Source organism: Rattus norvegicus, chromosome 3, assembly GCF_021556685.1.
Source record: "Rattus norvegicus strain SHRSP/BbbUtx chromosome 3, alternate assembly SHRSP_T2T, whole genome shotgun sequence".
Classification (NCBI taxonomy): domain Eukaryota; kingdom Metazoa; phylum Chordata; class Mammalia; order Rodentia; family Muridae; genus Rattus; species Rattus norvegicus.
This window is the reverse complement of record NC_141536.1, coordinates 163990219-164015577: the sequence shown is the minus strand read 5'-3', so window position 1 is coordinate 164015577 and position 25359 is coordinate 163990219. Positions and strand designations below refer to the sequence as shown.

At 39.6% G+C, this 25359-nt stretch overlaps 1 protein-coding gene across 1 annotated transcript; it reads left to right on the top strand.

Annotated features, from left to right (window-relative positions):
* The first annotated feature begins 1007 nt into the window (after window positions 1–1007).
* On the top strand, window positions 1008–25078 carry LOC148006596 (uncharacterized). The gene is made up of 8 exons (XM_087655065.1): window positions 1008–1016; window positions 9888–10014; window positions 10218–10278; window positions 11244–11353; window positions 11504–12574; window positions 12740–12778; window positions 24614–24774; window positions 24845–25078. Exons 1-8 carry the CDS (start codon window positions 1008–1010, stop codon window positions 25076–25078), a joined length of 1812 nt encoding a protein of 603 aa, XP_087511191.1.
* The last annotated feature ends 281 nt before the right edge of the window (window positions 25079–25359 follow it).

The following is a 25359-nucleotide window of genomic DNA, read 5'->3' as shown; positions in this document are numbered from 1 at the left end:
GGAACAAAACCAGGAACAAGGGAAAAAGGGAGATTGACTGGAGGACAGACAGGTAAGCTATTGGAAGAAAAGCGGTTGTGCTGCTGAAATTCTGATCTGCAGGTATTGCAAAACATTGGCCTAGGCTGGAACCACTATGCTGTGTCTTTTTAAAACCCTTGAACCCTAAGGATAAGGCTGATGTCACTCAAAATTCACTAGCCAATCAGCACCTCGAGAGGGAGTTAGCAGTCAGGGGAGGAGGTGGCTCTTCCAGGTACAAGGTCAGGACTTCCTTTGGGAACTCAGCCCCTCTGAGTGCTTCCGGATGTTACATTCTGAGTCACTCTTCAGGTTGCTGTGAGAGGAGCTCAGAACACCCAACATGGTAAGTGCAAGATCATGTCCACAAACAGGAGGAGCAAGCTGCTTAGGAAAGGATACATCCCAGTGGCTGGACGGAAAGCGGCAGCCAGAACTAATGCAGCCACTTGTGAGGTCCAATGCAGTACCAGAGGGTGGATACTGAATTACTTTATTATGAAACCTGCATTTCTCCGAAATCGTTATGGCGGCCGCTTGTGTTGAGAAATATACTTGGCAGGATATCAACCCTGAAACCCCGGGATTTAAACTATCTTCTAAAAGTTCTGAACTTGGTAGTTAACAGTTAGTTATAAGGTCCATTTGGCTTGATTTTTGGATGCTGTGAAATATCTCGTGTGTTGTGTAGTACTCTAATTATAAGCTGTGTAGTTAATGAGTAGAATTGAGAATGGATTGATTTACCAACGTTTAGATTATAATAAGTTACACTAAGTAGAATGTAGCTGAGGTAGGACTGCTTATAAACACCTCACAGGTATGGAGTATGCTAAGCAGTCCTGTTTAAGATTAGGATAGTAGTATATATGTTTGTTTTGCAGGATTGTCCAGATATTTGTCTCCAAACCATAAAAAGGGGACAAATCTTGCTTAAACTCAGCGATAAGACCCATGATGGTCTCAAAGAACAGGACCCTAACAAAATGCCCAAGGTGAGATTATAGGGTCACAAAGAACATTGAGGCCTGGTCTGCCCTATAGATATGATTATCAGTTCCACGTCAACTGTGGACTTCGCTAGGAACGTTTTTTGGATACTTAGGGTTCCCTTGTACAGCACTGTTTTATTAGACTTCTCCTGCGTTTGTACCATTGTATGAGAGTTACTGATTGCTTCATAGAAATTTCCAATTGGTTCTACTTATCCCCTGTAAATAATATAAAAGACGCTACTCTTTAGAAGCTTACTTGGTATAAGACACAGCTTGTGCACGATCTACCCACCACAGCTCCTGCAGATTCTACCTTCTACCTTTCCTAGCATTCTCATCCTCTGGACCTCCAAATCAGGACCCCATCACTGGAGGTGGAAACTTAGGGTTGTTTTGATTTGCAGTTCCCTTATGACTAAAGATGTTGAACATTTCTTTAGATGCTTGTCAGCCATTTGGCATTCCTCAACTGTGAATTCTTTGTTTACCTCAGAACCCCATTTTTTAATAGGGTTATTTGTCTCCCTGCAGTCTAACTTCAGGTGTTCTTTGTTTATTTTGGATATAAGCCCTCTATCAGTTGTAGGACTAGTAAAGATCTTTTCCCACTCTGCTGGTTGCCAATTTGTCCTAACAGCAGTGTCCTTTGCCATACAGAAATTTTCCAGTTTTATGAGATCCCATTTGTCGATTCTTGATCTTAGAGCATAAGCCATTGGTGTTTTGTTCAGGAAATTTTATCCTGTGCCCATATGTTCGAGATTGCTCCCCACTTTTTCTTCTATCCGTTTGAGTGTATCTGGTTTGATGTGGTGGTCCTTGATAGACTTGGACTTAAGCTTTGTACAGGGTGATGAGTATGGATCAATCTGTATTCTTCTACAAGCTGACCTCGAGTTGAACCAGCACTGTATGCTGAAAGGGCTATCTTTTTTTTTTTTTCCAATGGATGGTTTTGGCTCCATTGTCAAAAATCAAGTGACCATAGGTGTGTGGATTCATTGTTCTATGCCACATGTCTATGTGCCTGTCTCTTTACCAATACCATACAGTTTTTATCACTTCTGCGCTGTAATACTGTTTGAGTTCAGGGATAGTGATTCCCCCAGAAATCCTTTTACTGTTGAGGAAAGTTTTAGCTATTCTGGGTTTTTTCATAGTCCAGATGAATTTTCAAATTATTCTGTCTAACTCTATGAAGAAATGGATTGTAATTTTGATAGGGATTGCATTGAATCTGTAGATTGCTTTTGGTAAAATGGCCATTTTTTTCTATATTAATCCTGTAAATCCATGAGCGTGGGAGATCTTTCCATCTTCTGAGATTTTCTTCAATTTCTTTCTTCAGAGGCTTGAAGTTCTTATCATACAGATCTTTCCCCTGCTTGGTTAAAGTCACACCAAGGTAGTGTATATTATTTGGGACTATTATGAAAGGTGTCATTTCGCTAATTTCTTTCTCGGCTTGTTTCTCTTTTGTGTAGAGGAAGGCTATTGATTTATTTGAGCTGATTTTGTACCAAGCCACTTTGCTGAAGATGTTTATCAGTTTTAGTATTTCTCTGGTTGAACTTTTGGAATGACTTAAATATACTATCATATCATCTGCAAATAGTGATATTTTGACTTCTTCCTTTCCAATCTCTATCCCTTTCATCTCCTTTTGTTGTCTGATTCCTCTGGCTAGGACTTTGAGAACTATATTGAATAAGTAGGGAGAGAGTGGGAAGCCTTGTCTAGTCCCTGATTTTAGTGGGATTGCTTCAGGTTTCTCTCCATTTAGTGTAATGGTAGCTACTGATTTGCTGTATATATCTTTTACTATGTTTCGGTATGTGCCTTAAATTCCTGTTCCTTCCAGGACTTTTAGAATGAAGGGGTGTCGAATTTTGTCAAATGCTTTCTCAACATCTGATGAAACGATCATGTGGTTTTTATCTTTCAGTTTGTTTATATGGTGCATTACGTTGATGGTATTCCGTATGGTAAAGCATCCCTACATATCTGGGATGAATCCTGCTTGATCATGATGGATTATTGTTCTGATATGCTCTTGGATTTGGTTTGCAAGAATTTCATTGGGAATTTTTGCATCGATATTCATAACAGAAATCAGTCTGAAGTTCTCTTTCCTTTTTGTCTTTGTGTGGTTTAGGTATAAGAGTAATTGTGGCTTCATAGAAGGAATTTGGTATCGCTCTGTCTATTTCTATTTTGTGGAATAGTTTGGATAGTATTGGTATGAGGTCTTCTATGAAGGTCTGATAGAATTCTCCACTGAACCCATCTGTACCTGAGCTCTTTTTGGTTGGGAGACTTTATTGACTTCTTCTATTTCTTTAGGAGGTATGGGGTTGTTTAAATAGTTTTTTGGTTCCCGATTTAACTTCGGTGCCTGATATCTGTCTAGGAAATTGTCCATTTCCTCCAGATTTTCAAGTTTTGTTGAATATGGGCTTTTGTAGTCGGATCTGATGTTTTTTTGAATTTCCTCTGATTCTGTAGTTATGTCTCCCGTTTCTTATCTGACTTTCTTCATTTGGACACACTCTCTGTGTCTTCTTGTTAGTCTGGATATGGGTTTATCTATCTTGTTGATTTTCTCAAAGAATCATCTTTTGGTTCTGTTTATTCTTTGTATAGCCTTTTTCTTTCTACTAGGTTGATATCAGCTCTGATTTGATTATTTCCTGTCTTTTACTCCTGGGGGTATTTGCTTCTTTTTCTTCTAGAGCTTTTAGGTGTGCTGTCAAGCTGCTGACATATGCTCGCTCCTGTTTCTTTCTGCAGGCACTCAGAGCTGTGAGTTTTCCTCTTAGCACAGCTTTCATTGTGTCCCATAAGTTTGGTTATGTTGGACCTTCTTTTTCATTAAATTCTAAGAAGTCTTTCATTTCTTTCTTTATTTCTTCCTTGACCAGGTTATCATTGAGTAGATCATTGTTCAACTTCCATGTATATGTGGGCGTTCTTTCCTGGCTGTTATTGAAGACCAGCTTTAAGTGTAGTGGTTTGATAGGACGCATGGGATTATTCCTCTCTTTCTATATGTGTTGAGGTCTGTTTTGTGCCCGTTTATATGGTCAATTTTGGAGAAAGTAGCATGAGGTGATGAGAAGGAGGTATATCTTTTTGTTATAGGATAGAATGTTGTATAAATATGTGTTTAAGTCCATTTGGTTGATGACTTCTTTTAGTCTGACTATGTCTCTGTTTAATTTCTATTTCCGTGATCTCTCTATTGGTGAGAGTGGGGTGTTGAAATCTCCTAGTATTATTATGTGAGGAGCAAGGTGTGCTTTGAGCTTTAGTAAGGTTTCTTTTATGTATGTAGGTGCCCTTGTATTTGGAGCATAGATATTGATGAATGAGAGTTCATCTTGGTGGATTTTTCCTTTTGTGAATATGAAGTGTCCTTCCTTATCTTTTTTGATGACTTTTGCTTGAAAATTGATTTTATTTGACATGAGAATGGCTACTCCAGATTCCTTCTTCAGACCATTTGCTTGGAAAGTTGTTTTCTAGCCTTTTACTCAGAGGTAGTGCTGTCTTTGTTTCTGAGGCGTGTTTCCTGTAGGCAGTAAATGCTGGATACTAATTACGTATCCAGTTTGTTAGTCTGTGTCTTTTTATTGGGGAATTGAATCCATTGGTGTTGAGAGGTATTAAGGAATAGTGATTGTTGCTTCCTGTTATATTTGTATTTGGATGTGAGATTATGTTTGTGTGCTTTTCTTCACTTTGTTTTGTTGCGAGACGATTAGTTTCTTGCTTTTTCTAGGGTGTAGCTTGCATCCTTGTATTGGGCTTTACCATTTATTATCTTTTGTATGACTGGATTTGTAGAAAGATATTGCGTGAGTTTGATTTTGACATGGAATATCTTGGTTTCTCCATCTATATTAATTGAGAGTTTTGCTGGATACAGTAACATGGGCTGGCATTTTTGTTCTTTTAGAGTCTGTATCATATCTGTCTGGGATATCTGGCTTTCATAGTATCTGGTGAGAAGGCTGGTGTAATTCTGATAGGTCTGCCTCTGGACGTTACTTGACCTTTTTCCCTTAGTACTTTTAATATTCTTTTTTTGTTTTCTGCATTGGGTGTTTTGACTATTATGTGACGGGAGGAGTTTCTTTTCTGGTCCAATCTATTTGCAGTTCTGTAGGCTTCTTGTATGTTCATGGACATCTCTTTCTTTAGGTTAGGGAAGTTTTCTTCTATGATTTTGTTGAAGATACTTACTGGTCCTTTGAGTTGGGAGTCTTCACTCTCTTCTATTCCTTTTATCCTTAGGTTTGATCTTCTTATTGTATCCGGGATTCCTGTATGTTTTGTAGCTTTTTACCTTTTACATTATTTTTGACCGTTGTGTCAATGATTTCTATGGAATCTTCTGCTCCTGAAATGCTCTCTTCTTTCTCTTGAGTTCTGTTTCATGCTTCTATCCACAGCTCCTTGTTTCTTCCTTTGGTTTTCCATATCCTGGCTTGTCTCCCTTTGTGCTTTCTTCACTTTTTTTCTATTTCCATTTTCAGTTCCTTCACCTGTTTGATTGTGCTTTCCTGTAATTCTTTTATGGATTTTTGTCTTTCCTCTCTAAGGGCTTCTACTTGTTTATTTGTGTTTTCCTGCATTTCTTGAAGGGATTTGTTTATGTCTTTCTTAAAGTCCTCCATCATCATGGTCAAATGTGATTTTATATCTAGATTTAGCTTTTCTGCTGTGTTTGGATATTCAGTGTTTGCTTTGTTGGGAGAATTGGGCTCCACTGATGCCATGTAGTATTGATTTCTGTTGCTGGGCTTCTTTCGCTTGTCTCTCGCCATCAAGTTGTCTCTGGTGTTACATTGTTCTGCTATTTCTGAGAGTGACTTGACCGGTCCGATAGACCTGTGTGTCAGGCGTGCTGTAGACCTGTTTTCCTGTTTTCTTTCAGCCGGTTATGGGAACAGAGTGTTCTGCTTTCATTAGTGTAGTCCTTCCAATCCACTGGCTTTCAGCTGTTCCTGTGGGCATGTGTCCTGAGTCCACCAGGCAGGTCACTTGGAGAAGAAAAGTTGGTACTATCTCTGGTTTCAGGTCTGAAGTTGCTCCTCGGGCCTGGGTTTCAGTTCTCAAATAGGTCAGCAGCCAGCAGGCCCTCCACCTCCTCCGGGATCCCTGTGCACAGAGCTCCCAGAAGGGACTATGCACATTCCTCTAGAGTCAGAAATGTGGGCAGAGAGTAGTCTCCTCTGCTTTCCCAGGCATGTCTACCCCTCTGAAGGTCTATCTCTCCCTCCAATGGGATTTAGGTACAGGGAGCTGTTTGACCGGGTCTCTTCAGATCAGGGCACAGTCTGGACTGCAGTTTACTGCAGCTTGACTGTGCCTATCTTCCTGTCCCCAGAGGCCCTATACAGTTTCCTCTTGAGCCAGGGATGTGGGCAATGGTAGGAAGAGTTGGCGGTCGCTCCTGCCTTGCAGTCTCAGGAGTGCCCACACGTCTGGGCGATGAATTCTCTCTCCCATGGGGTTTGATGAGATCTTGAATTTCTGAATGTTCTATATTCAGTTTTGTATGACTGATTTTATCAATTGTTTAGAAATTAGTAGAAAAGAGGTAATAGGGTTCCTTCAGAAGTATTTCATTAGAATCCTTTTATTTTTCTATACCTCCAGACAATGGCATGATTTACAGAAATTCAATTCTTAGTTACAAAAGGAGCTTCTGAGATGCAAAAGTTTCTCATGTGCTTATACTGCTGAGTCTGTCAATAGTACAAATCCCACATCTTGTAACATAATCCATATAGCAGGAAGCAGACATTAAATTATGTGTGTGATGGGAGGACATTTTATTATGGTCCAGTCTATTTTGATTCTGTGGGCTTTTTTCATGTTCACGGGCATCTCTTTCGTTAAGTTAGGGAAGTTTTCCTCAGAAAAACTTTGAAGATATTTACTGTCCCTTTAAGTTTGGCATCTTTATTATCCTCTATGACTACTAACCTTAAGTTTGCTCTTCTCACAACATTGTTGTGTTCTGGATTTCCTGGATGTTTTGGCTTAGAAGATTTGTACTTTTTTTTTTCATTTTCTTTGACTATTGTATCAATGTTTTCTATGGAATCTTCTGCCCCTGAGATTCTCACTTCAATCCCTTATATTTTGTTGGTGATGCTTACGTCTATTACTCCTGATCTCTTTCCTATGTTTACTATCTTCAGGTTTGTCTCTCTTTGTGGTCTCCTTATTGCTCCTATTTACATTTTTAGATCCTAGATGGTTTTTGTTCAATTTCTTCCCTACTTTCTTAGTGCTATTCTTTAAATCTTAGGGGATTTTTTTGTTTCTTTAAGGTAACTACTTATTTACATGTGTTCTGTATTGCTTTAAAGGAGTTATTTATGTCCTGCTTAAAATCCTCTATCATGACCATGAGGTGTGATTTTCAGTCCAAATCTTGATTTGCTGCTATGTTATTATACCCATTATTTGTTGTGGTGAGAGAACTGTGTTGTAATGATGACACTTAGTGTTTGTTTCTGATGCTTCGCAAGACCCCCTCGCAGTCCAGACCCCCCCTCCGCAGGCCAGACACCACCCAGACCTGAAGGGAATAGGTCAACAGTTCTCTGTACCCAAATCCCGTGGGAGGGAGAGGTAAACCTTCAGAGGCGCAGACACGCCTGGGAAGCCAGAAGAGACTACACTCTTCCCACATTTCTGACTCCAGAAGAAAACACCTAATGCCATCTGGGACCCCGGTGTACTGGGGTTCCAGGAAAAGGCGGCGCAGAGCCTCCTGGTAGCCTCCCTCACCACGAGCTCAAAAGCAGCCCCCCATGAGCAACTTGAGCTGCAGGAGCACAGGTAAGACCAACTTTTCTTCTCCAAGTGACCTACCTGGTGGACTCAGGACACAGGTGAACAGAAACAGCTGAAGACCAGTAGACAGGAAAGACTACACGCCCGAAACCAGAACACTCTGTTTCCATAACTGGCTGTATGAAAACAGGAAAACAGGTCTACAGCACTCCTGACACACAGGGCTATAGGACGGTCTAGCCACTGTCAGAAATAGCAGGACAAGGTAATACCAGAGAAAACCTGATGGCGAGAGGCAAGTGCAGGAACCCAACAGAAACCAAGGCTACATGGCATCCTTTGAGCCCAATTCTCCTACCAAAGCAAACACTGAATATCCAGACACACAAGAAAACCATGACCTAGATATAAAATCACATTTGATCATGATGCTGGGGGACTTCAAGCAAGACAGGAAGATCTCTCTTAGAGAAACGCAGGAAAACATAAATAAACATGTAGAAGCCAATAAAGCGGAGTCACAAAAATCCCTGAAAGAATTCCAGGAAAACATAATCAAACAGGTGAAGGAGTTAAAAATGGAAATAGAAGCAATAAAGAAAGGACACAAAAACAGCGCTACAAAGGATAATAAATGGTAAAGCCCAACGTAAATGAGGCAAGCTACACCCTAGAAAAAGCAAGAAAGTAATTGTCTTGGCAGCAAAACAAAGAGAAGAAAAGCACATAAACATAATCTCACAGCCAAATATGAATACAGCAGGAAACAATAATCACTATTCCTTAATATCTCTCAACATCAATGGTCTCAACTCCCCAATAAAAGACATAGATTAAGAAACTGGGTACGTGAGGAGGACCCTGCATTCTGCTGCCTACAGGTAACACACTTCAGAGACAAAGACAGACACTACCTCAGAATGAAAGGCTGGAAAACAACTTTCCAAGCAAATGGTCTGAAGAAGCAAGCTGGAGTAGCCATTCTAATATCGAATAAAATCAATTTTCAATGAAAAGTCATCAAAAAAGATAAAGACGGACACTTCATATTCTTTCATCTGAGGAAAAATCTACCAAGATGAACTCTCAGTCCAAAATATCTATGCTCCAAATACAAGGGTAACTACATACATAAAAGAAGCCTTACTAAAGCTCAAAGCACACATTGCTCCTCACACAATAATAGTAGGAGATTTCAACACTGCACTCTCACCAATGGACAGATCATTGAAACAGAAATTAAACAGAGACATAGACGGATTAAGAGAAATCATGATACAAATGGACTTAACAGATATTTATATTACATTCTATCCTAAAACAGAAGGATATACCTTCTTCTCACCACCCCATGGTACTGTGTCGTGATGATGACAATTAATGTTGGTTTCTGATTCTTCACTTCTTGGGCCTGCCTATTGCCATCCAGTTATTGCTAATGTTAATTGGTCTGGTTTTTTTGACTTTAGCTTGTGCCTCCTGGAATCTCATATACGTCTGATCTTAGGAATGGAATGCTCCTGGGAGACCAGTACTCTCTGGCCTTGTTTTGGGTCTGGAGGGCTATGACACACCCTTAGCTCTGGGCTCTCATAGAGACCAGGTGTTTCCTCTCCCATGCCTCCCCACCACTCCATTGCCAGGAATGTTCCCAGTTTGTCTCTCCTTTAACAACTGTGGAGCAAATGTGTGTTCCCACCTGTGTGATTCGCAATGAGAGCACTCCTAAGAGACCATCTCTCTGTGGGAAGGTTTTTGGTCTAGAGAGCAATAGGACAGCTCCAGCTCTGTGAGCAGATGGAGACCAGAAGGGTCCCATCTCAGGTTGCTCAGACATTCCTGTGCCGTGTTAGCTCCTGGTGTATCTCCCTTGGACAGTCAGTGGAGAGAAAGTGGGGTTTCACCTGTGGGCTTAGGAGTGAGAGTGCTCCTGATATACCGCCTCTGAAGACCGGTTTTGATTATGGAGGACTGGGGGACAGCCCCACCTTTGGGTGCAAATCGAGGCTGGAAGGCAGTATCATGCTTTATTGTGTACACATGTATTGTATCTTTTAGGATGTCCTGACCTATGATGATGTGCATGTGAACTTCACTGAGGAAGAGTGGGCATTGCTGAATCCTTCTCAGAAGAGTCTCTACCAATGTGTAATGCTGGAGACCTGTAGGAATCTCAGTGCTATAGGTAATTCAATGAACTTATCATTCACTTTGTAAAATTTAGGCACAGCTGATTTTCTTTAATATTTGCTGTTTTTTAATTTCACTTAAAAATAAGGAAGAATTTATTGAATAAATCAGTCATGGTTCTAATGTTCACTAAAGATAGTAACTTAGATTTTGCCTAATTCCAATAATTTAACATACTTTCTCTGATACCATTTTTAGGCTACATTTGGGAAGACCATACTACTGAAGAATATTGTAAACATTCTGGAAGACATGGAAGGTAATTTTCACGTGAAAGATGATAAGATAATACCTCCCAAGAAAGTTTCATGTGTGCAGCAAGTTTTAAAGAAAGCAACAGGGTAAAATACACACTGCAGCACATATTTATTAGGTCATCATTATATGTCTAAACACTTTTAATAATCAAATAGTCCATAGTAAATTGTGGTGAACCATATTCTGTAACAGCATGGCTAAATTTAATGATATGGACAGTTTATGAGATTCAAGAATGGTTTTGTGGAGAAACCTTAAACCCTATACCACATCTTTGTGAGGAAAACAAATTGAAAGTGTGAAAATGTAATGTAGAAGTTTTCTTTTGTAATGTGTTGAATGTAATGTGTTATTCTTCTTTTGATATGGATGTCATATGTCCCTAATAATGCAAGCCAGGAGAGCATAGTGATACTGAAAGAAGCAACATACCTCTCTCTTTTCCAGAAAAATTAGAAGATGTAGAGTATATACCACTTTGAGGAGAGTTTCTTAATATGGGGAAAGTTGATAAATATTTAGTTTTTGACTATGATTTGGGACATTTACACAGTCAAAGTGCTGAATCACTTCAGGAGATTAGGGTTATAGAAATTATCCTCTTTGCATTGGCTCATGTTGCAAATGTACTATTCCTCAAAAGATAACAAAATTTATGTTCGCAGTCAGTCTACAAATGCTCTGAGTTTATTGAGTTCTCTTCAAATATTTTAACACTCTTAATAGATAAATTATGGAATAAATATGAGTCATGTAATCAATTCTCTTCCTACTCCATGTGTCTTCAAACATTCATGACAACCCATAATAAAAGGCAACACCTTTGAATGTAAGCAAACTGATATTATGTTAAGATCATTTTGCTCTTTACATTTAAACCAAATTTGAAATAAATTCACAGATATAAAAAGATTCATGAATATAATCAATGTCAGAAAAATTTACATGTGCCAATTGTATTTGCAGGTATGAAAGAAGTTTTACTGGAAAGCAAACCTTTGATTTTATTCAGAATGGTAATGGCTTTGCAGTTCAGAGTCATACCCAAAGGCATAATGGGGAGAAGACCTATGAAGGTAACCTATGTGGCAAAGCTTTTGTACAGAGGAATAATCTCAAAACACATAAAAGGACACATAATGGAGAAGAACCTTCTCAATGTAACCAATGTTGTAAAGACATTGTAAGAAGCAGTGCTCTCCAAAATCATAAAGGAACACACACAGGAGAGAAACGCTGTGAATGTAATCAATGTGGGAAAGCCTTTGCACAAAGGAGTTGTCTCAAAAGACATAAAAGATCATGTAATGCAGAAAAACGTTATAACTGTAACCAATGTTGTAAAGCCTTTGTACAAAACCATAATCTCCAAAAATATAAAAGGACCCATACATTACAGAAACCCTATGAATGTAACCAATGTGGCAAAGCCTTTGCACACAGCAGTACTCTTCAAAATTATAAAAGAACACACACAGGCGAGAAGCCCTATGAATGTCACCAATGTGGCAAAGCCTTTGCACAGAGCAGTACTCTCCAAAGCCATATAAGAACTCATACAGGAGAGAAACCCTATGAATGTAACCAATGTGGCAAAGCTTTTGCAGACAGCAGTACTCTCCAAAGACATATAAGAACTCATACAGGAGAGAAACCCTATGAATGTAAGCAATGTGGCAAAGCCTTTGCACACAGCAGTACTCTCCAAAAACATAAAAGAACACACACAGGAGAGAAACCCTATGAATGTAAGCAATGTGGCAAAGCCTTTACAGACAGCAGTACTCTCCAAAAACATAAAAGAACACACACAGGAGAGAGACCCTATGAATGCAATCAATGTTGTAAAGCCTTTACACGAAACAGTCATCTCCAACATCATATAAGAACACATACAGGTGAGAAGCCTTATGAATGTCACCAATGTGGCAAAGCCTTTGCATATAGCAGTCATCTCCAAAGCCATATAAGAACTCATACAGGAGAGAAACCCTATGAATGTAAGCAATGTAGCAAAGCCTTTGCAGACAGCCGTACTCTACAACAACATAAAAGAACACACACAGAAGAGAAACCCTTTGAGTGTAACAAATGTGGCAAAGCCATTGCACGCAGCAGTACTCTCCAAAGACATATAAGAACACACACAGAAGAGAAGCCCTTTGAGTGTAACAAATGTGGCAAAGCCATTGCACGCAGCAGTACTCTCCAAAGACATATAAGAACACACACAGAAGAGAAACCCTATGAGTGTAACCAATGTGGCAAAGCCTTTGCAAAAAGGAGTAGTCTCAAAAGTTATAAAAGAACATATAATTGAAAAAACCTTATGAATTAACCAATGTTGTAAACCCTTTGTAAAAAGTGGTGATCACCAAATATATAAAAGAATGCATACAGGAGAAAACCCTATGAATGTAATCAATGTGTGAAATCATTTGCAGGAAGTAGTAATCTCTAAGAACATAAACGAAGACATACTGGAGAGAAAACCTGTGAATGTATGCTACAGCCTTTGCACAAAAGAGTCATCTACAAAGACAATAGAAGTTATGCAGGAGAGAAACCCTTTAACTGTAACCAATGTGCCAGAGCTTTTTCACAAAGCAGTGGTCTCTAAAATCTTAAAAGTACACATACAAGAGAAACTTTTTTGAAAGCAACCAGTGTGGTTTTATAACATAAACAATCACAGGAGAAAAACCCAATAAATGTCTTAAATGTTCTGAAGCCTGAGACATCACAAGCATGTGCAACTGCATAACTGAATAGGTACTAGAGAAAAATGCTTGGACTGTAACTAATGTAGTAAAACCTTTCCCAAAACAATCATCTCCTAGCCCATAACATAATACAAACTGCATAGGAACCCTATGAATGTAAGAAATGTAGCAAACCTTTTGCAAATGGTAGTACTTTGCAAGTAAATAAAAGAAGACACACTCAATAGACACCCTATGAATATTAGCAGTGTGATTATGCCTTTGTATTTGAACTAGGAATCATCTTTCAAATACATAAAAAAAGACAAACAGGAGGGACACCCTAAAAATGTAAGCAAAGTGGTAACACCTTCGCATATCAGTCATATTCAAAGGCACAAAATAAACCATAATTTAGAAAAATCCTTTGAGTGTATTTAATACAACCTTGTGAGTGCATTTAGCCTGGTGAAACCTTCATATATTTCTATAGCCTTCACCAATATGAAACAATCCGTACCAGATAGTAACTATGTGAATAGATTTAATATGGGGAGGTCTTTTCATTTCTCACATATCATCATCAGGTCAAAAAAAAAGCTATGAAGGCATTGAATATGGTAAATCCCTTGCACATTTCTAAAGTGTTTATCATCATGAAAATAATCATGCTGTAAAGATATGAGTGTAAACAATGTGGAAAAGCCTTTGTGCAATAGGGTTCTCTCAAATACAACACAACTCAAACACAGGTGATGAAAATGGCAGGGATTTATTGTAATAAAGCTGCTCCTGGATCATGGACAGAAAATGAACTCAAAGCCTAAACTGTGACAAGTAAGACATCCCCTAATCACTGTGATGGAGAATGTCATAGAGCTGCCATCCCACAATCAACATCTCTGACCAGAATTGTCCTTGTGTAAAAGAACTGGAAGAACAAAAGTGGAGAAGAGCCTGAGCAAAAGGAGGTCCAAATTGGGTTCCAGATCAGTGGGAGACACCAAGATCTGACACTATGATTCAGGCTATGGTATGCTTACACACAGGGGCCTATCATGACTGCCTTCTGAAGAATCTAGAAGCAGCTGAAAGAGAGATGGAGACATTTACACCCAACCAATGGGCAGAAACTGGGGACCGCTGTGCTTGAATTAGGAAAAACCTAGAAAAACCTGAAGAGTGATCCTATATGAATACCAGCAGTGTCAATTAACCTGGGCCCCTGGTATGTCTCAGACACTGAGCAACCAGCCAGGCAGCATATACATGATCATAGGAGCCCTCAACATATACAATAGAGGACATTTAGGTCTGGACCCATTCAGAGAAGATACACATATCTTCAGGAGACTTAGGGTGACACAATGTGGGATGGTGCGATGGGGACATCCTCTTGGATATTGTAGGGAGGAGCTTTGGGAAGTGTGATCAGAGGAAGACCAGGAGTCTCAACAAACCTGGACCCTGAGATCTCCCTAGCTCTAAACCACCAAAGAGGCAGTGTCTACTGGCTGGCCTGGGACTCCCAACATAAGTACAGCAAAGGACTGTATGGTCTGGACTCAGTCAAAGAAGACACTCCTAACCCTTGAGAACATTGATATCCATGGGAGTGGGACCATGTGGTGGGATATTGTGTATGTATCTGTTTGGGGACATCCTCTTGGAGACGGGGTAGGAGGAATGAGATGAGGAACTGTTGGAGGGCATAAAGGAGGGAGATAAGGACTGGACTGTAAAAAATGATTAAAGATAAGTTTACAAAGTGACTTACCTTCCTGGTTGTTAGAAATATCTCTTTTAAATTCCCATTGAAAGACCCCCTTCGCCTGGCCACAATCTAAGTTTGCAACCATCCTACCGACTGAATAAAGTTAGACCTTAATTACAAAAATATAGATAAATAGATTGATAGATGTAGAGATATAATATGTATATATATAACACATAATATATATAATATATAATATATATATATGGAGAGAGAGAGAGAGAGAGAGAGAGAGAGAGAGAGAGAGAAAATATACCGTGCATTATTAATTCAAAAGATTGCAGTTACTGTCTGAACACAGTAATTAACAAAGAATATTTTCAAGTTCCCTTGTAGGACACAGCATTTTAAGGCCAGGACCCAGGAGTTTTTGAAATGGTAATTTCAGGACATTCCCACCAAGCTCTCTTAACATCTGTGCTTAACAGAGACAGATCTCAGTTAAGTCGTTTTGCAATGTTAACAGAAAACGTGTCCTTGTTGTCTACTAAAAAATTAAGGGCCTGTGGTCATGGGATGCTCATTCTTAAGATAATCACAAGGAAACTTTGAGTAAATGACTGGATTGATATGTAAAATAAAAGGTTGGGTTTGTGATCTGCATGGCGTGAGCTACACAGAGAATTTTTTTTTGAACCGCTCAATAAATAAATAAATTGGTGCTCAATAAAGAGTAGAACTCTCCTGAAGGTGGGACAATTAGACTCAGAAACATATGACTTCCCTCTGTGGCCATTCAGTGCAATCAGTGCAGTTTGGTCAGTCCTGAAACCATGTGAACACAGCACCTGAAATGGACTCACCATGCTTTATTCATGTATGTGAACATACTTTTTCACACACAGTTAAAAGTAATCAGAAATTGATGGGAAAAGTTTTGGGACATGATGGTCCTAGGAATAAATGGGACAACTGATGTAGCACACATTCCTTAAGAAGGATAAAAATAATTTAAATTAAAAAATGGCTAGTGGGCTAAGTTAGAGCTAAGAGTAATTTATGTTGTTGCCAAAGATTAATGTTCCATCCCTACAAATTGGTTTTGCTGTAATTCCAGTCCCATGCTTCTCCTGTGATTGTATGTCCTCTGTGGGAGCAGACACGTGCAAACACATGAAAACACACTCAATCATGTTCAGAAACACAGGTTTTCTCTAGAGACATACATACATGCATATGATCATGAATTAATTGTAACATAAAGGTAAACAGTGTATTAATCTGGCAGAGTTATTTCTTTACCTTTTGTTTGTTCCCAGTCCCTGCACAACAAAACTTAGATTTGCTTAAAAGTGCTCCTGGACTGCCAAGCAATCAAAGGACCTATGCTGACCTTCGATGCTAACCAGGCTACTTCCAAACCCTATCCTGTGGTACTTATTTATATTTATTGACTTGACAATTCTGACCATTTTTTCATGGGTCAGTTTCATTTGTACACACAGCACATCTGCTCCCTACCTCTCCTTCTGAAAGGAAAATTATACAGATTTGAGGTTTAAAAATATGAAGTTAAAAGAATAAGTTTTAAATTCAGACTCAGGGCTAAACACTGTGAAAAGCAAGTCCAGGCAGCCCCGCCCTGCCGCTAGAACTAACAGACCATAAAAGGAAAGGAATGCAGAACAGACCAGGAGTACCTGATCTGACTCACAGGCCACCTGGCAGGAAGAGATAAGCCCCCAGCCCCCGACATCCAGGACGCCCCAAACCTGCCTATGTGTGTAGCTATACCTTATTACCTCATCATGTGAAATAGCCAATCATATGTGAACATGTCTATGTGCCTCATTTGAATCCACCAGTCCCCGTAACTATGCATCTGCTTCTGTACGCCCGCTTCTGCTTCCCCAATCCCTATAAAAGCCCAATGCTGGAGCTGCTGGGCGTGCAAGTCCTCCGAAGAGACTGTGTGCCCGCAGGTACATGTGTTTTCCAATAAACCCTCTTGCTGATTGCATCCGAGTGGACTCGGCTCGGTCATTGGGCGCTTGAGACTCCTCCTGAGGGAAAGGTCCTCTCCGGGTGTCTTTCACTTGCTCTTCCTAGTGGAATTCCCACCCTTATCGCTGTTTCTGCCCAATCTCTTATTCAGAATTCCTTGATCAGCATTACAAGACAGAGAATATGTGATAAGAATTGTGTACACAACTTACAAACTTGAAAGAGGAGATTCTTGGTATAATCATTACAGTGTGTCTTTCCAATATAAATAGGATTTAAAATATCAGCTCAGGCTTTCTTAAGATCATAATCAAGATTTATTTGAACACTTCATCCTGCCTCTGCTGACCAGTGGTCAGAGGACTGCCATGCAATTCCTTTCAGGCTGGGCTCTCTCTGCTCAGTAAGGAGAAAAAGACCATGTGAATGAGTGTTGCTCTACCTCCCTATATTAGGATTGACGGGAGTATGAATTAGGAGGAAACTGTGAAAGAATTTAATTTACTGAACAACGTTCAAGGAGGTATAATCACAGCCCAGAAAAAGAGGAGGAAGAAGGAAGGTGAAGCCTTTCTGCTTTGGTATTTGTTGGCATGAGCAGGCAAGAAATCCATTTTAGAAAATCAGTAAATTTCCATACCGGCCAGCTTGGGGCATTCTACAGAGCAGGCCAATGACGATCCTGAATGAGGACCTGAACTGATATGTAGAAACCAAATTTCTGTGTTTTCCCTAGTTCAAAAAGAGATCTAGACTAACTGGTGTGTCTGTGCCTAACAGAAAAATTATTATTCCTCTTTGAAAATAAAGAAAATAAGAGAAAAGTTACAATACTTCGTGTGCTCTAGTACATATTTTACTCCGTGAAAAATATTGGACCATACAGTGTTTTAAGATTTAAAAATAGCATTTAAGAGTAAAATTAAATCATTTCTTCTTTTCCTTTCTTCCTGGTGTTAAGTCTGAAAGCCTGGGAATAGTGGCTAGCGGGGAGGGAGCTATTGATCAAAACAAAGCAAACCTGGCCTTCTGATTTTCTCATTGGAACTCAATCCCTAATTGTCACAGCATATTGCTAGCATACCTCATCCTCTAGCCCAAGAGTAGGGATGGCATTCTCTCACTTACACTTCCAACCATTTGATAACTGGGCTTTTTCATTTATAATTATTATTCTGACCTCTTTGTCTGGCACTTGCTTCTCCCCTCCTTCCCCTCTCCACAAGTTTCAAGGTCATGCTTTTCTTGGCTGTCCCAGAAACCCAAAGATCTATCTGTGTTCTCTCTTTTGTGTATAATAAACTCTCTAATCCAACATGCCTAGGAGCAGTGATGTCTTTTATTTTACTCAGTGCATGTATCATTGAATGTGCAAAGAATGCACACTGTGCCATGGAAAAGGGTAATAAGTGCTCTGGGAGACTGGAACATTCTATTAAATGCCAACGTCATGGACTGGGGCTCTGTCTGTACTCATGATGGAACTGCAGAGCTTGGAGGACTCAGATGTGTGAGTCATTCGCTCTGTGATTCCCCAGTAGAGGAGCTACTACTGTCCTGGGACCCAAATGAGTTGTACAAGCTTATTAGCAACTCTGGCTATGCCTTTCACACATGAACAATAGTGACAGGTAGTTTGAAGGTTCTTTATTGTGTTCTCCTTAGATGCATCTGTAGTGGTTGGCTATCAATCCCCTGAGAGGACAGGAACCGGATATGTCCTGACCATGACTCTCCTAATTCCCTGGGTGCTGGTGCAGAGATGGCACTAAGCATTTTCCTCTGATGTCAGATATTTCGGCAGAGGGTAGTCTCCTCTGATTTCTTAGGAGTGTCCACAATTCTGAGGGTCCAGCTTAGTCACAACCCCTCTCGTGTTTTGTGTGTGTGGAGCTGTTTGACCAGTTCCATTCAGTTCCAGATGCAGACATGGACTGTGGGTTCACACACCTGGCTGCTCCTATATTCCGATGTCCAGAGGCATTATGCAGTTTCCTCAAGGGCCAGAAATATTGTAGAGGTGGGCAGAATTGGCAATCTGTCTTGCGGTCTCAAGATTGTCTGCACTTCAGGTGTTCAGCTCTATCCTCCAAAGGATTGGGAGCAGGGAGCAGTTGAATGCGATCAGAGCATTTCCAGACACATCGAGAAACCAGAGTGTCCTGTTCCAGAGCACTTCTGCCTTTCTCTGTGCTTAGTAAACCAGGCAAGTCACTTGTAGAAAAGTTTGTCTTACCTCTGCATTGAGGAGTGTAGGCAGTCCTGGTATCTGGCTTTCAGGTCTCAGCAAGAGCAATAACCTGAAGTGTCCTACCCCTGATTGCTCCTAGATCACTGGGTGAAGGGGGCACTGGTGGCACTAGGCATTTTCCTCTTGGTTTGGCGATGTGGGCAGAGAGTAGTCTCCAACAATTTCTCAGGAGTGTCCTCAGTTATGTGGGTCTGGCAATCCCCCCAACAGGATAGATAAACCCTTAGCCACAATAACCAGATGGTACAGAGAGCATGTGCAATTTTGAAAATCAGAAGTGAAACGGGAATCATAAGAACAGAATCTGTGAAAATGCAAAAAGGTCATCACATCCTACTACAAAAACCTAAATTCAAAAAAACTTGAAAATTAGGAGGAAATGGACAATACTGTCCAAACTATTTCACAAAATGGAAACAGAAGAGAACAACCAAATTACTTCTATGAAGTCACAATTACTGTTGTACTGAAACCACACAAAGACCCAACAAAGAAAGAGAACTTCAGACCAATTTCCCTTATGAATATTGACTCAAAAGTACTCAATACAATTCTTGCAAACCTAATCCAAGAACACATCAAAACCATCATCCACGATGATCAAGTAGGCTTCATCCCAGGGATGCAGCAATGGTTCAACATATGGAAATCCATGAACATAATCCGCTATAGAAACAAACTCAAAGGAAAAACCAAGTGATCACACTAAACCCAGGGGCTATACAAAGCTGTCCAATCTCTCCCTACTTCTTCAATATAGTTCTCAAAGTCATAGCCAGTGAAGTCAGAAAACAAAAGGACTTCAAATGAATACAAATTGGAAAGGAAGGTGTTAAAATATCACTATTTTCAGATAATATGATAGTACACTTAAGTGACTTCAAAAGTTCCACCAGAGAACTACTAAGCCTGATAAGAAAATTAAGCAATGTGGCTGGGTATAAAATTAACTCAAACAAATCAGCAGCCTTCCTCTACTCAAAGGATAAACATACTGAGAAAGAAATTACGAAAATTACACCCTACATAATAGTCTCAAATAATATAAAACACCTCGTTGTGACTTTAAGCAAGCAAGTGAAAGATTCGCATGACAAGAACTTCAGTCTCTGAAGAAAGAAATGGAAGAAGATCTCAGAAGATGGAAAGACCTCTCATGCCGACCATTGGCAGGATTGAAATAATAAAGATAGACATTTTGAAAAAAGCAATCTACCGATTAAATGCAATCCTGAACAAAATTCCCACTCAAATTTAGATAGAGATAGATGGAACAATTTGCAAATACATTTGGAATAACAAAAAAAAAAAAAAAAACCAGGATAGCTAAAATAATTCTCAACAATAAAAGAAATTCTTGGGAAATCACCATTCCTGACCTCAGGAAGTGTTACAGAGCAATAGTGATAGAACCTGTATGGTATTGGTACAGAGACAGGCAGATAAATTGGCAGAATAGAATTGAAGACCCAGAATGAAGCAACACACCTATGGTCTCTTGATCTCTGCCAAAGGAGCAAAAACCATCCAATGGAGAAAAGTTAGCATTTTCAACCAATGATGGTGGTTCATCTGGAGGTCACCATGTAGAAGAATACAAATCCATCTATTCATATCACCCTGTACAAAGCTTAAATTCAAAAGGATCAAGGACCTTCACATCAAACCAGATACACTCAAACTAATAGAAGAAAAGTGGAGAAGACTTTTGTACACATTGGCACTGGGGAGAATTTCTGTACAGAAAACCAATGGCTTATGCTCAAAGATCAAGAACTGACAAATGGCACCTCAAAAAACTGTGATGATTCTGTAAGTTAAAGGTCACTGTCATTAGCAAAGTAATCAAGCAACCGATTGGGAAAAGGTCTTTTACTATCTGACGTAGCAGACTGAGGGCTAATATCCAAAATATACAAGGAACTCAAGAAGTTAGACTCCAGAGAGCCAAATAACCCTATTAAAAAAGGGGTACAGAGCTCAACATGAATTCACAGCTGAGGAATATCGAATGTCAAAGAAGAACATAAAGAAATGTTCATCAACCTTATTCATGATTGAAATGCAAATCAAAACAACCCTGAGATTCCACCACAAAACAGTCAGAATATCTATGTTAAAATAAGAATTCAGATGACAGATGATACTGGCAAGGATATGGAGAAAGAAAAACACTCCTCCATTGTTGGTAGGATTGCAAACTGGTATAACCTCTTGGGAAATCAGTCTGTAGGTTCCTCAGAAAATTAGACATTGTACTACCTGAGGACCCAACTATACCTCTCCTGGGCATATACCGAAAAGTGCTCTAACGTACAACAAAACCACATGCTGCACTATGTTCATAGCAGCCTTAATTATAAGAGCCATAAGCTGTAAAGAACCCAGATGCACTTGAACAGAGGAATGGAAACAGAAAATAAGGTACATCTACACAGTGGTGTATTACTCAGCTATTAAAAACAATGATTTCATGAGATTCATAGGCAAATGGAATGAACTAGAAAATAGCATCCTGAAAGAGGTAGCTCAATCACAGAAAAAGAAACACATCATATGCACTCAATGATAAGTGGATATTCGTCCCTAAGCTCAAATAACCCAAGATGCAATCCATGAACCACATGAAACTCAAGAAGAAGGATGACCCAAGTTGGGATGCTACACTACTTCTTTAAAAGGGGAACAAAAATATCCATAGGAATGGATAAGGTGGAAAAGTGTAGAGCAGACACTGAAGTAAGATGATGTAGATTTGCAAGGATGGTTTTCACATGGAAATCCAAATTAATATAAAAACAAAATTCAGGCATAAAATTGTAAACTCTTTAAGCTAGGATAGATGCCAGAATAGTGTCCCAACTCTATTGTCAAAACTGATGAACTGGATGTGGTTAGTGTATATCATACCTTATAGATATAACTATTACAACAATGTACAATGTATGTCTGAGATAAAAGGCCTTTTAAGTGGACAAAATGAGAGAAATGTGTATTGGTTCTAATGCTGCTTATGTTAAATAAGTCCCCAAATTGCACAAGATTCCTGCATTTGAGACACTGAGAATGCCTATCCTCAGCTGGTTCGGATTGGTAAACTTGTGCAGCTGTTGCCAGGGAGAAGTGGGTATTAACCAAATTCCAATACACCCAATATTTGTTTATCAGGAATTTTTCAATAAATAAGAAAATAACCACATTGGAGAGCAACCCTACCAATGTAATTAATGAGTAAAAGGCTTTTTACAAAAAAGTTATCCACAAATACATGACACTTACTGGGCTGGATTCCTATCAATAAACAATTGGTAAATCATTGCATGCAGCATTATTCTCAAACAACATCAGAAAAGTCATCCTGTAGATAAATCCATAGTTATAGGCAGTGTGCTAGCGTTTTGCACTTTACAAATTCTCTATACAAGAATAAAATGTTCAGTATATAATTAATCTCATTAGTCTAAAAGGACAGTGAAGGGAATCTATGACATTCTGTTACAGAAGATTAGTTTTCAGGAGAAACAATGTGTTCATAATCTTTTGAAGCTGTAAGATATGATCATCCTCCTACTTTCTTAAAATTATAATAATATCTCTCTTCAATTACGTAAAATTTCTCAACCAGGTATAAAACATTTTGGACGTGTATTAGCGCCTTTTCTGTTGATATGGTAAAAAACAGTGTCTAAAACAACTTAAATAACAATTTAATTTACCCATGGCTTTAGAGGGGTGTAGGTTCCCATGTGATGTGACAACAGAAGTATTAAAAATTCCCTTCAGATATTGTGATTTGTTATATATGCCTGCTTGGATGTCAGTCATTAGTCAAGGCAACCTTTTGTCTTGATTTTTATGTGTCAGCCTACAGAACACAAGTTATAACATAGAAGAAACACTTCATTCTGTCCTGTTTTGTTAACACATTTTAACAATGTTAAAGTTAAAATGTTTAAAAAGAATGTACCAGTGATAAAATAATTCATATGTATCCAAAACAGCATTTTCATGTATACCTTAGAAGTCAATAAATATAAAAATCAGTAACTAACTGTGTTTCTCACAGCATATCTTGATTGTTATGTGTAGGTACATATTTTTTGATGTTCTATGCTTCTTCAGATTCCCACTACATGGGACTTGGTACTTCATCTTCAAGTATGTCATCAAAGGAGATAATCTAGAGATGCTAGATAATGTAAAAGAAGTGAGCTTTATTTTAATAAATACTTTATGGTATGTGTATTCCAGTTTGGTGTGTCTGTGTGTTTGGGTGTGCACATGCATGTGTGTGTTTTTAATGTTATATGGGTTTTCAAGGCATGGATGATATGTAGTGAGTGAGTGACACAATTGTAGAACCTTCTTGGCCCTCTTTATATAGTGTTCAAAGTCAGGTTAACTACCTTGTGTACTGTAGCCCGTTCTTATTGCACAGATGTGCCAATAAATTTACCTAAAACAGTACACTAGTAAAATATTGTCTTCTTTACATTTTGTAAAATAGCCAATGATTTTTCATTAATACCATGTCCATGAGACTAAGCAGTGATGTTAGAACAGACCCCACAGGGAGACAACAGAATCAGGGACTCACTCTGCTCCAGGTATTGGGGAACCTACCTGAATACAAAGCTCCAAGCTGCACATATGCTAGGCATGTTTTCAGGGGGTAGCACAGGTCCAGTCCATGAATGCGTTTTGGGTTGTGGATAATTCTCTGACAACCCTGAAGTATAGAGGTCAATTAACTCTGTTGGTCTATGTATGAAGTTCTTATTACCCCCAGATTCCTCAATTTCTCCTAAAACATATCACAAACTTCTGGTGCTCTCTCCAGTGTTTAGCCATTTTGTACAGCTGCTGCCTGGAGCCTCCAAGAGGACAGATAGGCTAGGCCCCTGTCTGTAAGGATGCAGAGTATCATTAATACTGTCAGGGATTGCTTCTTGTCCATGGGATTCTTCTGAAGTTGGACCAGTCATTGGTTGGCCACTCCCTCAGACCCCACTCCTTCTTTGTCCCTGCACCTCCTGTAGGCAGGAAGGTTTTGTAGATGGGTTAGTATGATCAGTCCTTCGTTGGGAGTCCTGTCAGGTTACAGGAGGTGGTCACTTCAGGCTTCATATCACACACTCCTTGAAGTGTCTAAGCTACCATCACACTCATTCATTCCAAGGAGCATCCCCCATTCCAGGTCTCTAGAGAAGCCCTTCCGCAGCCTCTCATTTCTTCTGGAGATGCTCCTTCCTTCTCACTTCTGTCATAATCTAATGTGTTGGGGTCCCTTGGTAGGGTCACAGCAATCAGGACAGTGGGGAGGTAGAGAAGCTTTGCAACACGGCATGCATTATTGAATTCTCCAGTGGCATTTATACACAAGCAGAATAAAAATTTCTCACACTTCTAACTCACAACAGCTTCTATTACTCAAACAGTAGTTTATCTGGGTACATGTGGACCTAAATCAACTTGCAGTCTGAGATATATGTCTGGGGTCTCACTCTTCTAAGTGTAGATAGAGGTCAAATCATTCCTTCCTGCTTCCATGGATTAACTGGGGGGAACAAAACCAGGAACAAGGGAAAAAGGGAGATTGACTGGAGGACAGACAGGTAAGCTATTGGAAGAAAAGCGGTTGTGCTGCTGAAATTCTGATCTGCAGGTATTGCAAAACATTGGCCTAGGCTGGAACCACTATGCTGTGTCTTTTTAAAACCCTTGAACCCTAAGGATAAGGCTGATGTCACTCAAAATTCACTAGCCAATCAGCACCTCGAGAGGGAGTTAGCAGTCAGGGGAGGAGGTGGCTCTTCCAGGTACAAGGTCAGGACTTCCTTTGGGAACTCAGCCCCTCTGAGTGCTTCCGGATGTTACATTCTGAGTCACTCTTCAGGTTGCTGTGAGAGGAGCTCAGAACACCCAACATGGTAAGTGCAAGATCATGTCCACAAACAGGAGGAGCAAGCTGCTTAGGAAAGGATACATCCCAGTGGCTGGACGGAAAGCGGCAGCCAGAACTAATGCAGCCACTTGTGAGGTCCAATGCAGTACCAGAGGGTGGATACTGAATTACTTTATTATGAAACCTGCATTTCTCCGAAATCGTTATGGCGGCCGCTTGTGTTGAGAAATATACTTGGCAGGATATCAACCCTGAAACCCCGGGATTTAAACTATCTTCTAAAAGTTCTGAACTTGGTAGTTAACAGTTAGTTATAAGGTCCATTTGGCTTGATTTTTGGATGCTGTGAAATATCTCGTGTGTTGTGTAGTACTCTAATTATAAGCTGTGTAGTTAATGAGTAGAATTGAGAATGGATTGATTTACCAACGTTTAGATTATAATAAGTTACACTAAGTAGAATGTAGCTGAGGTAGGACTGCTTATAAACACCTCACAGGTATGGA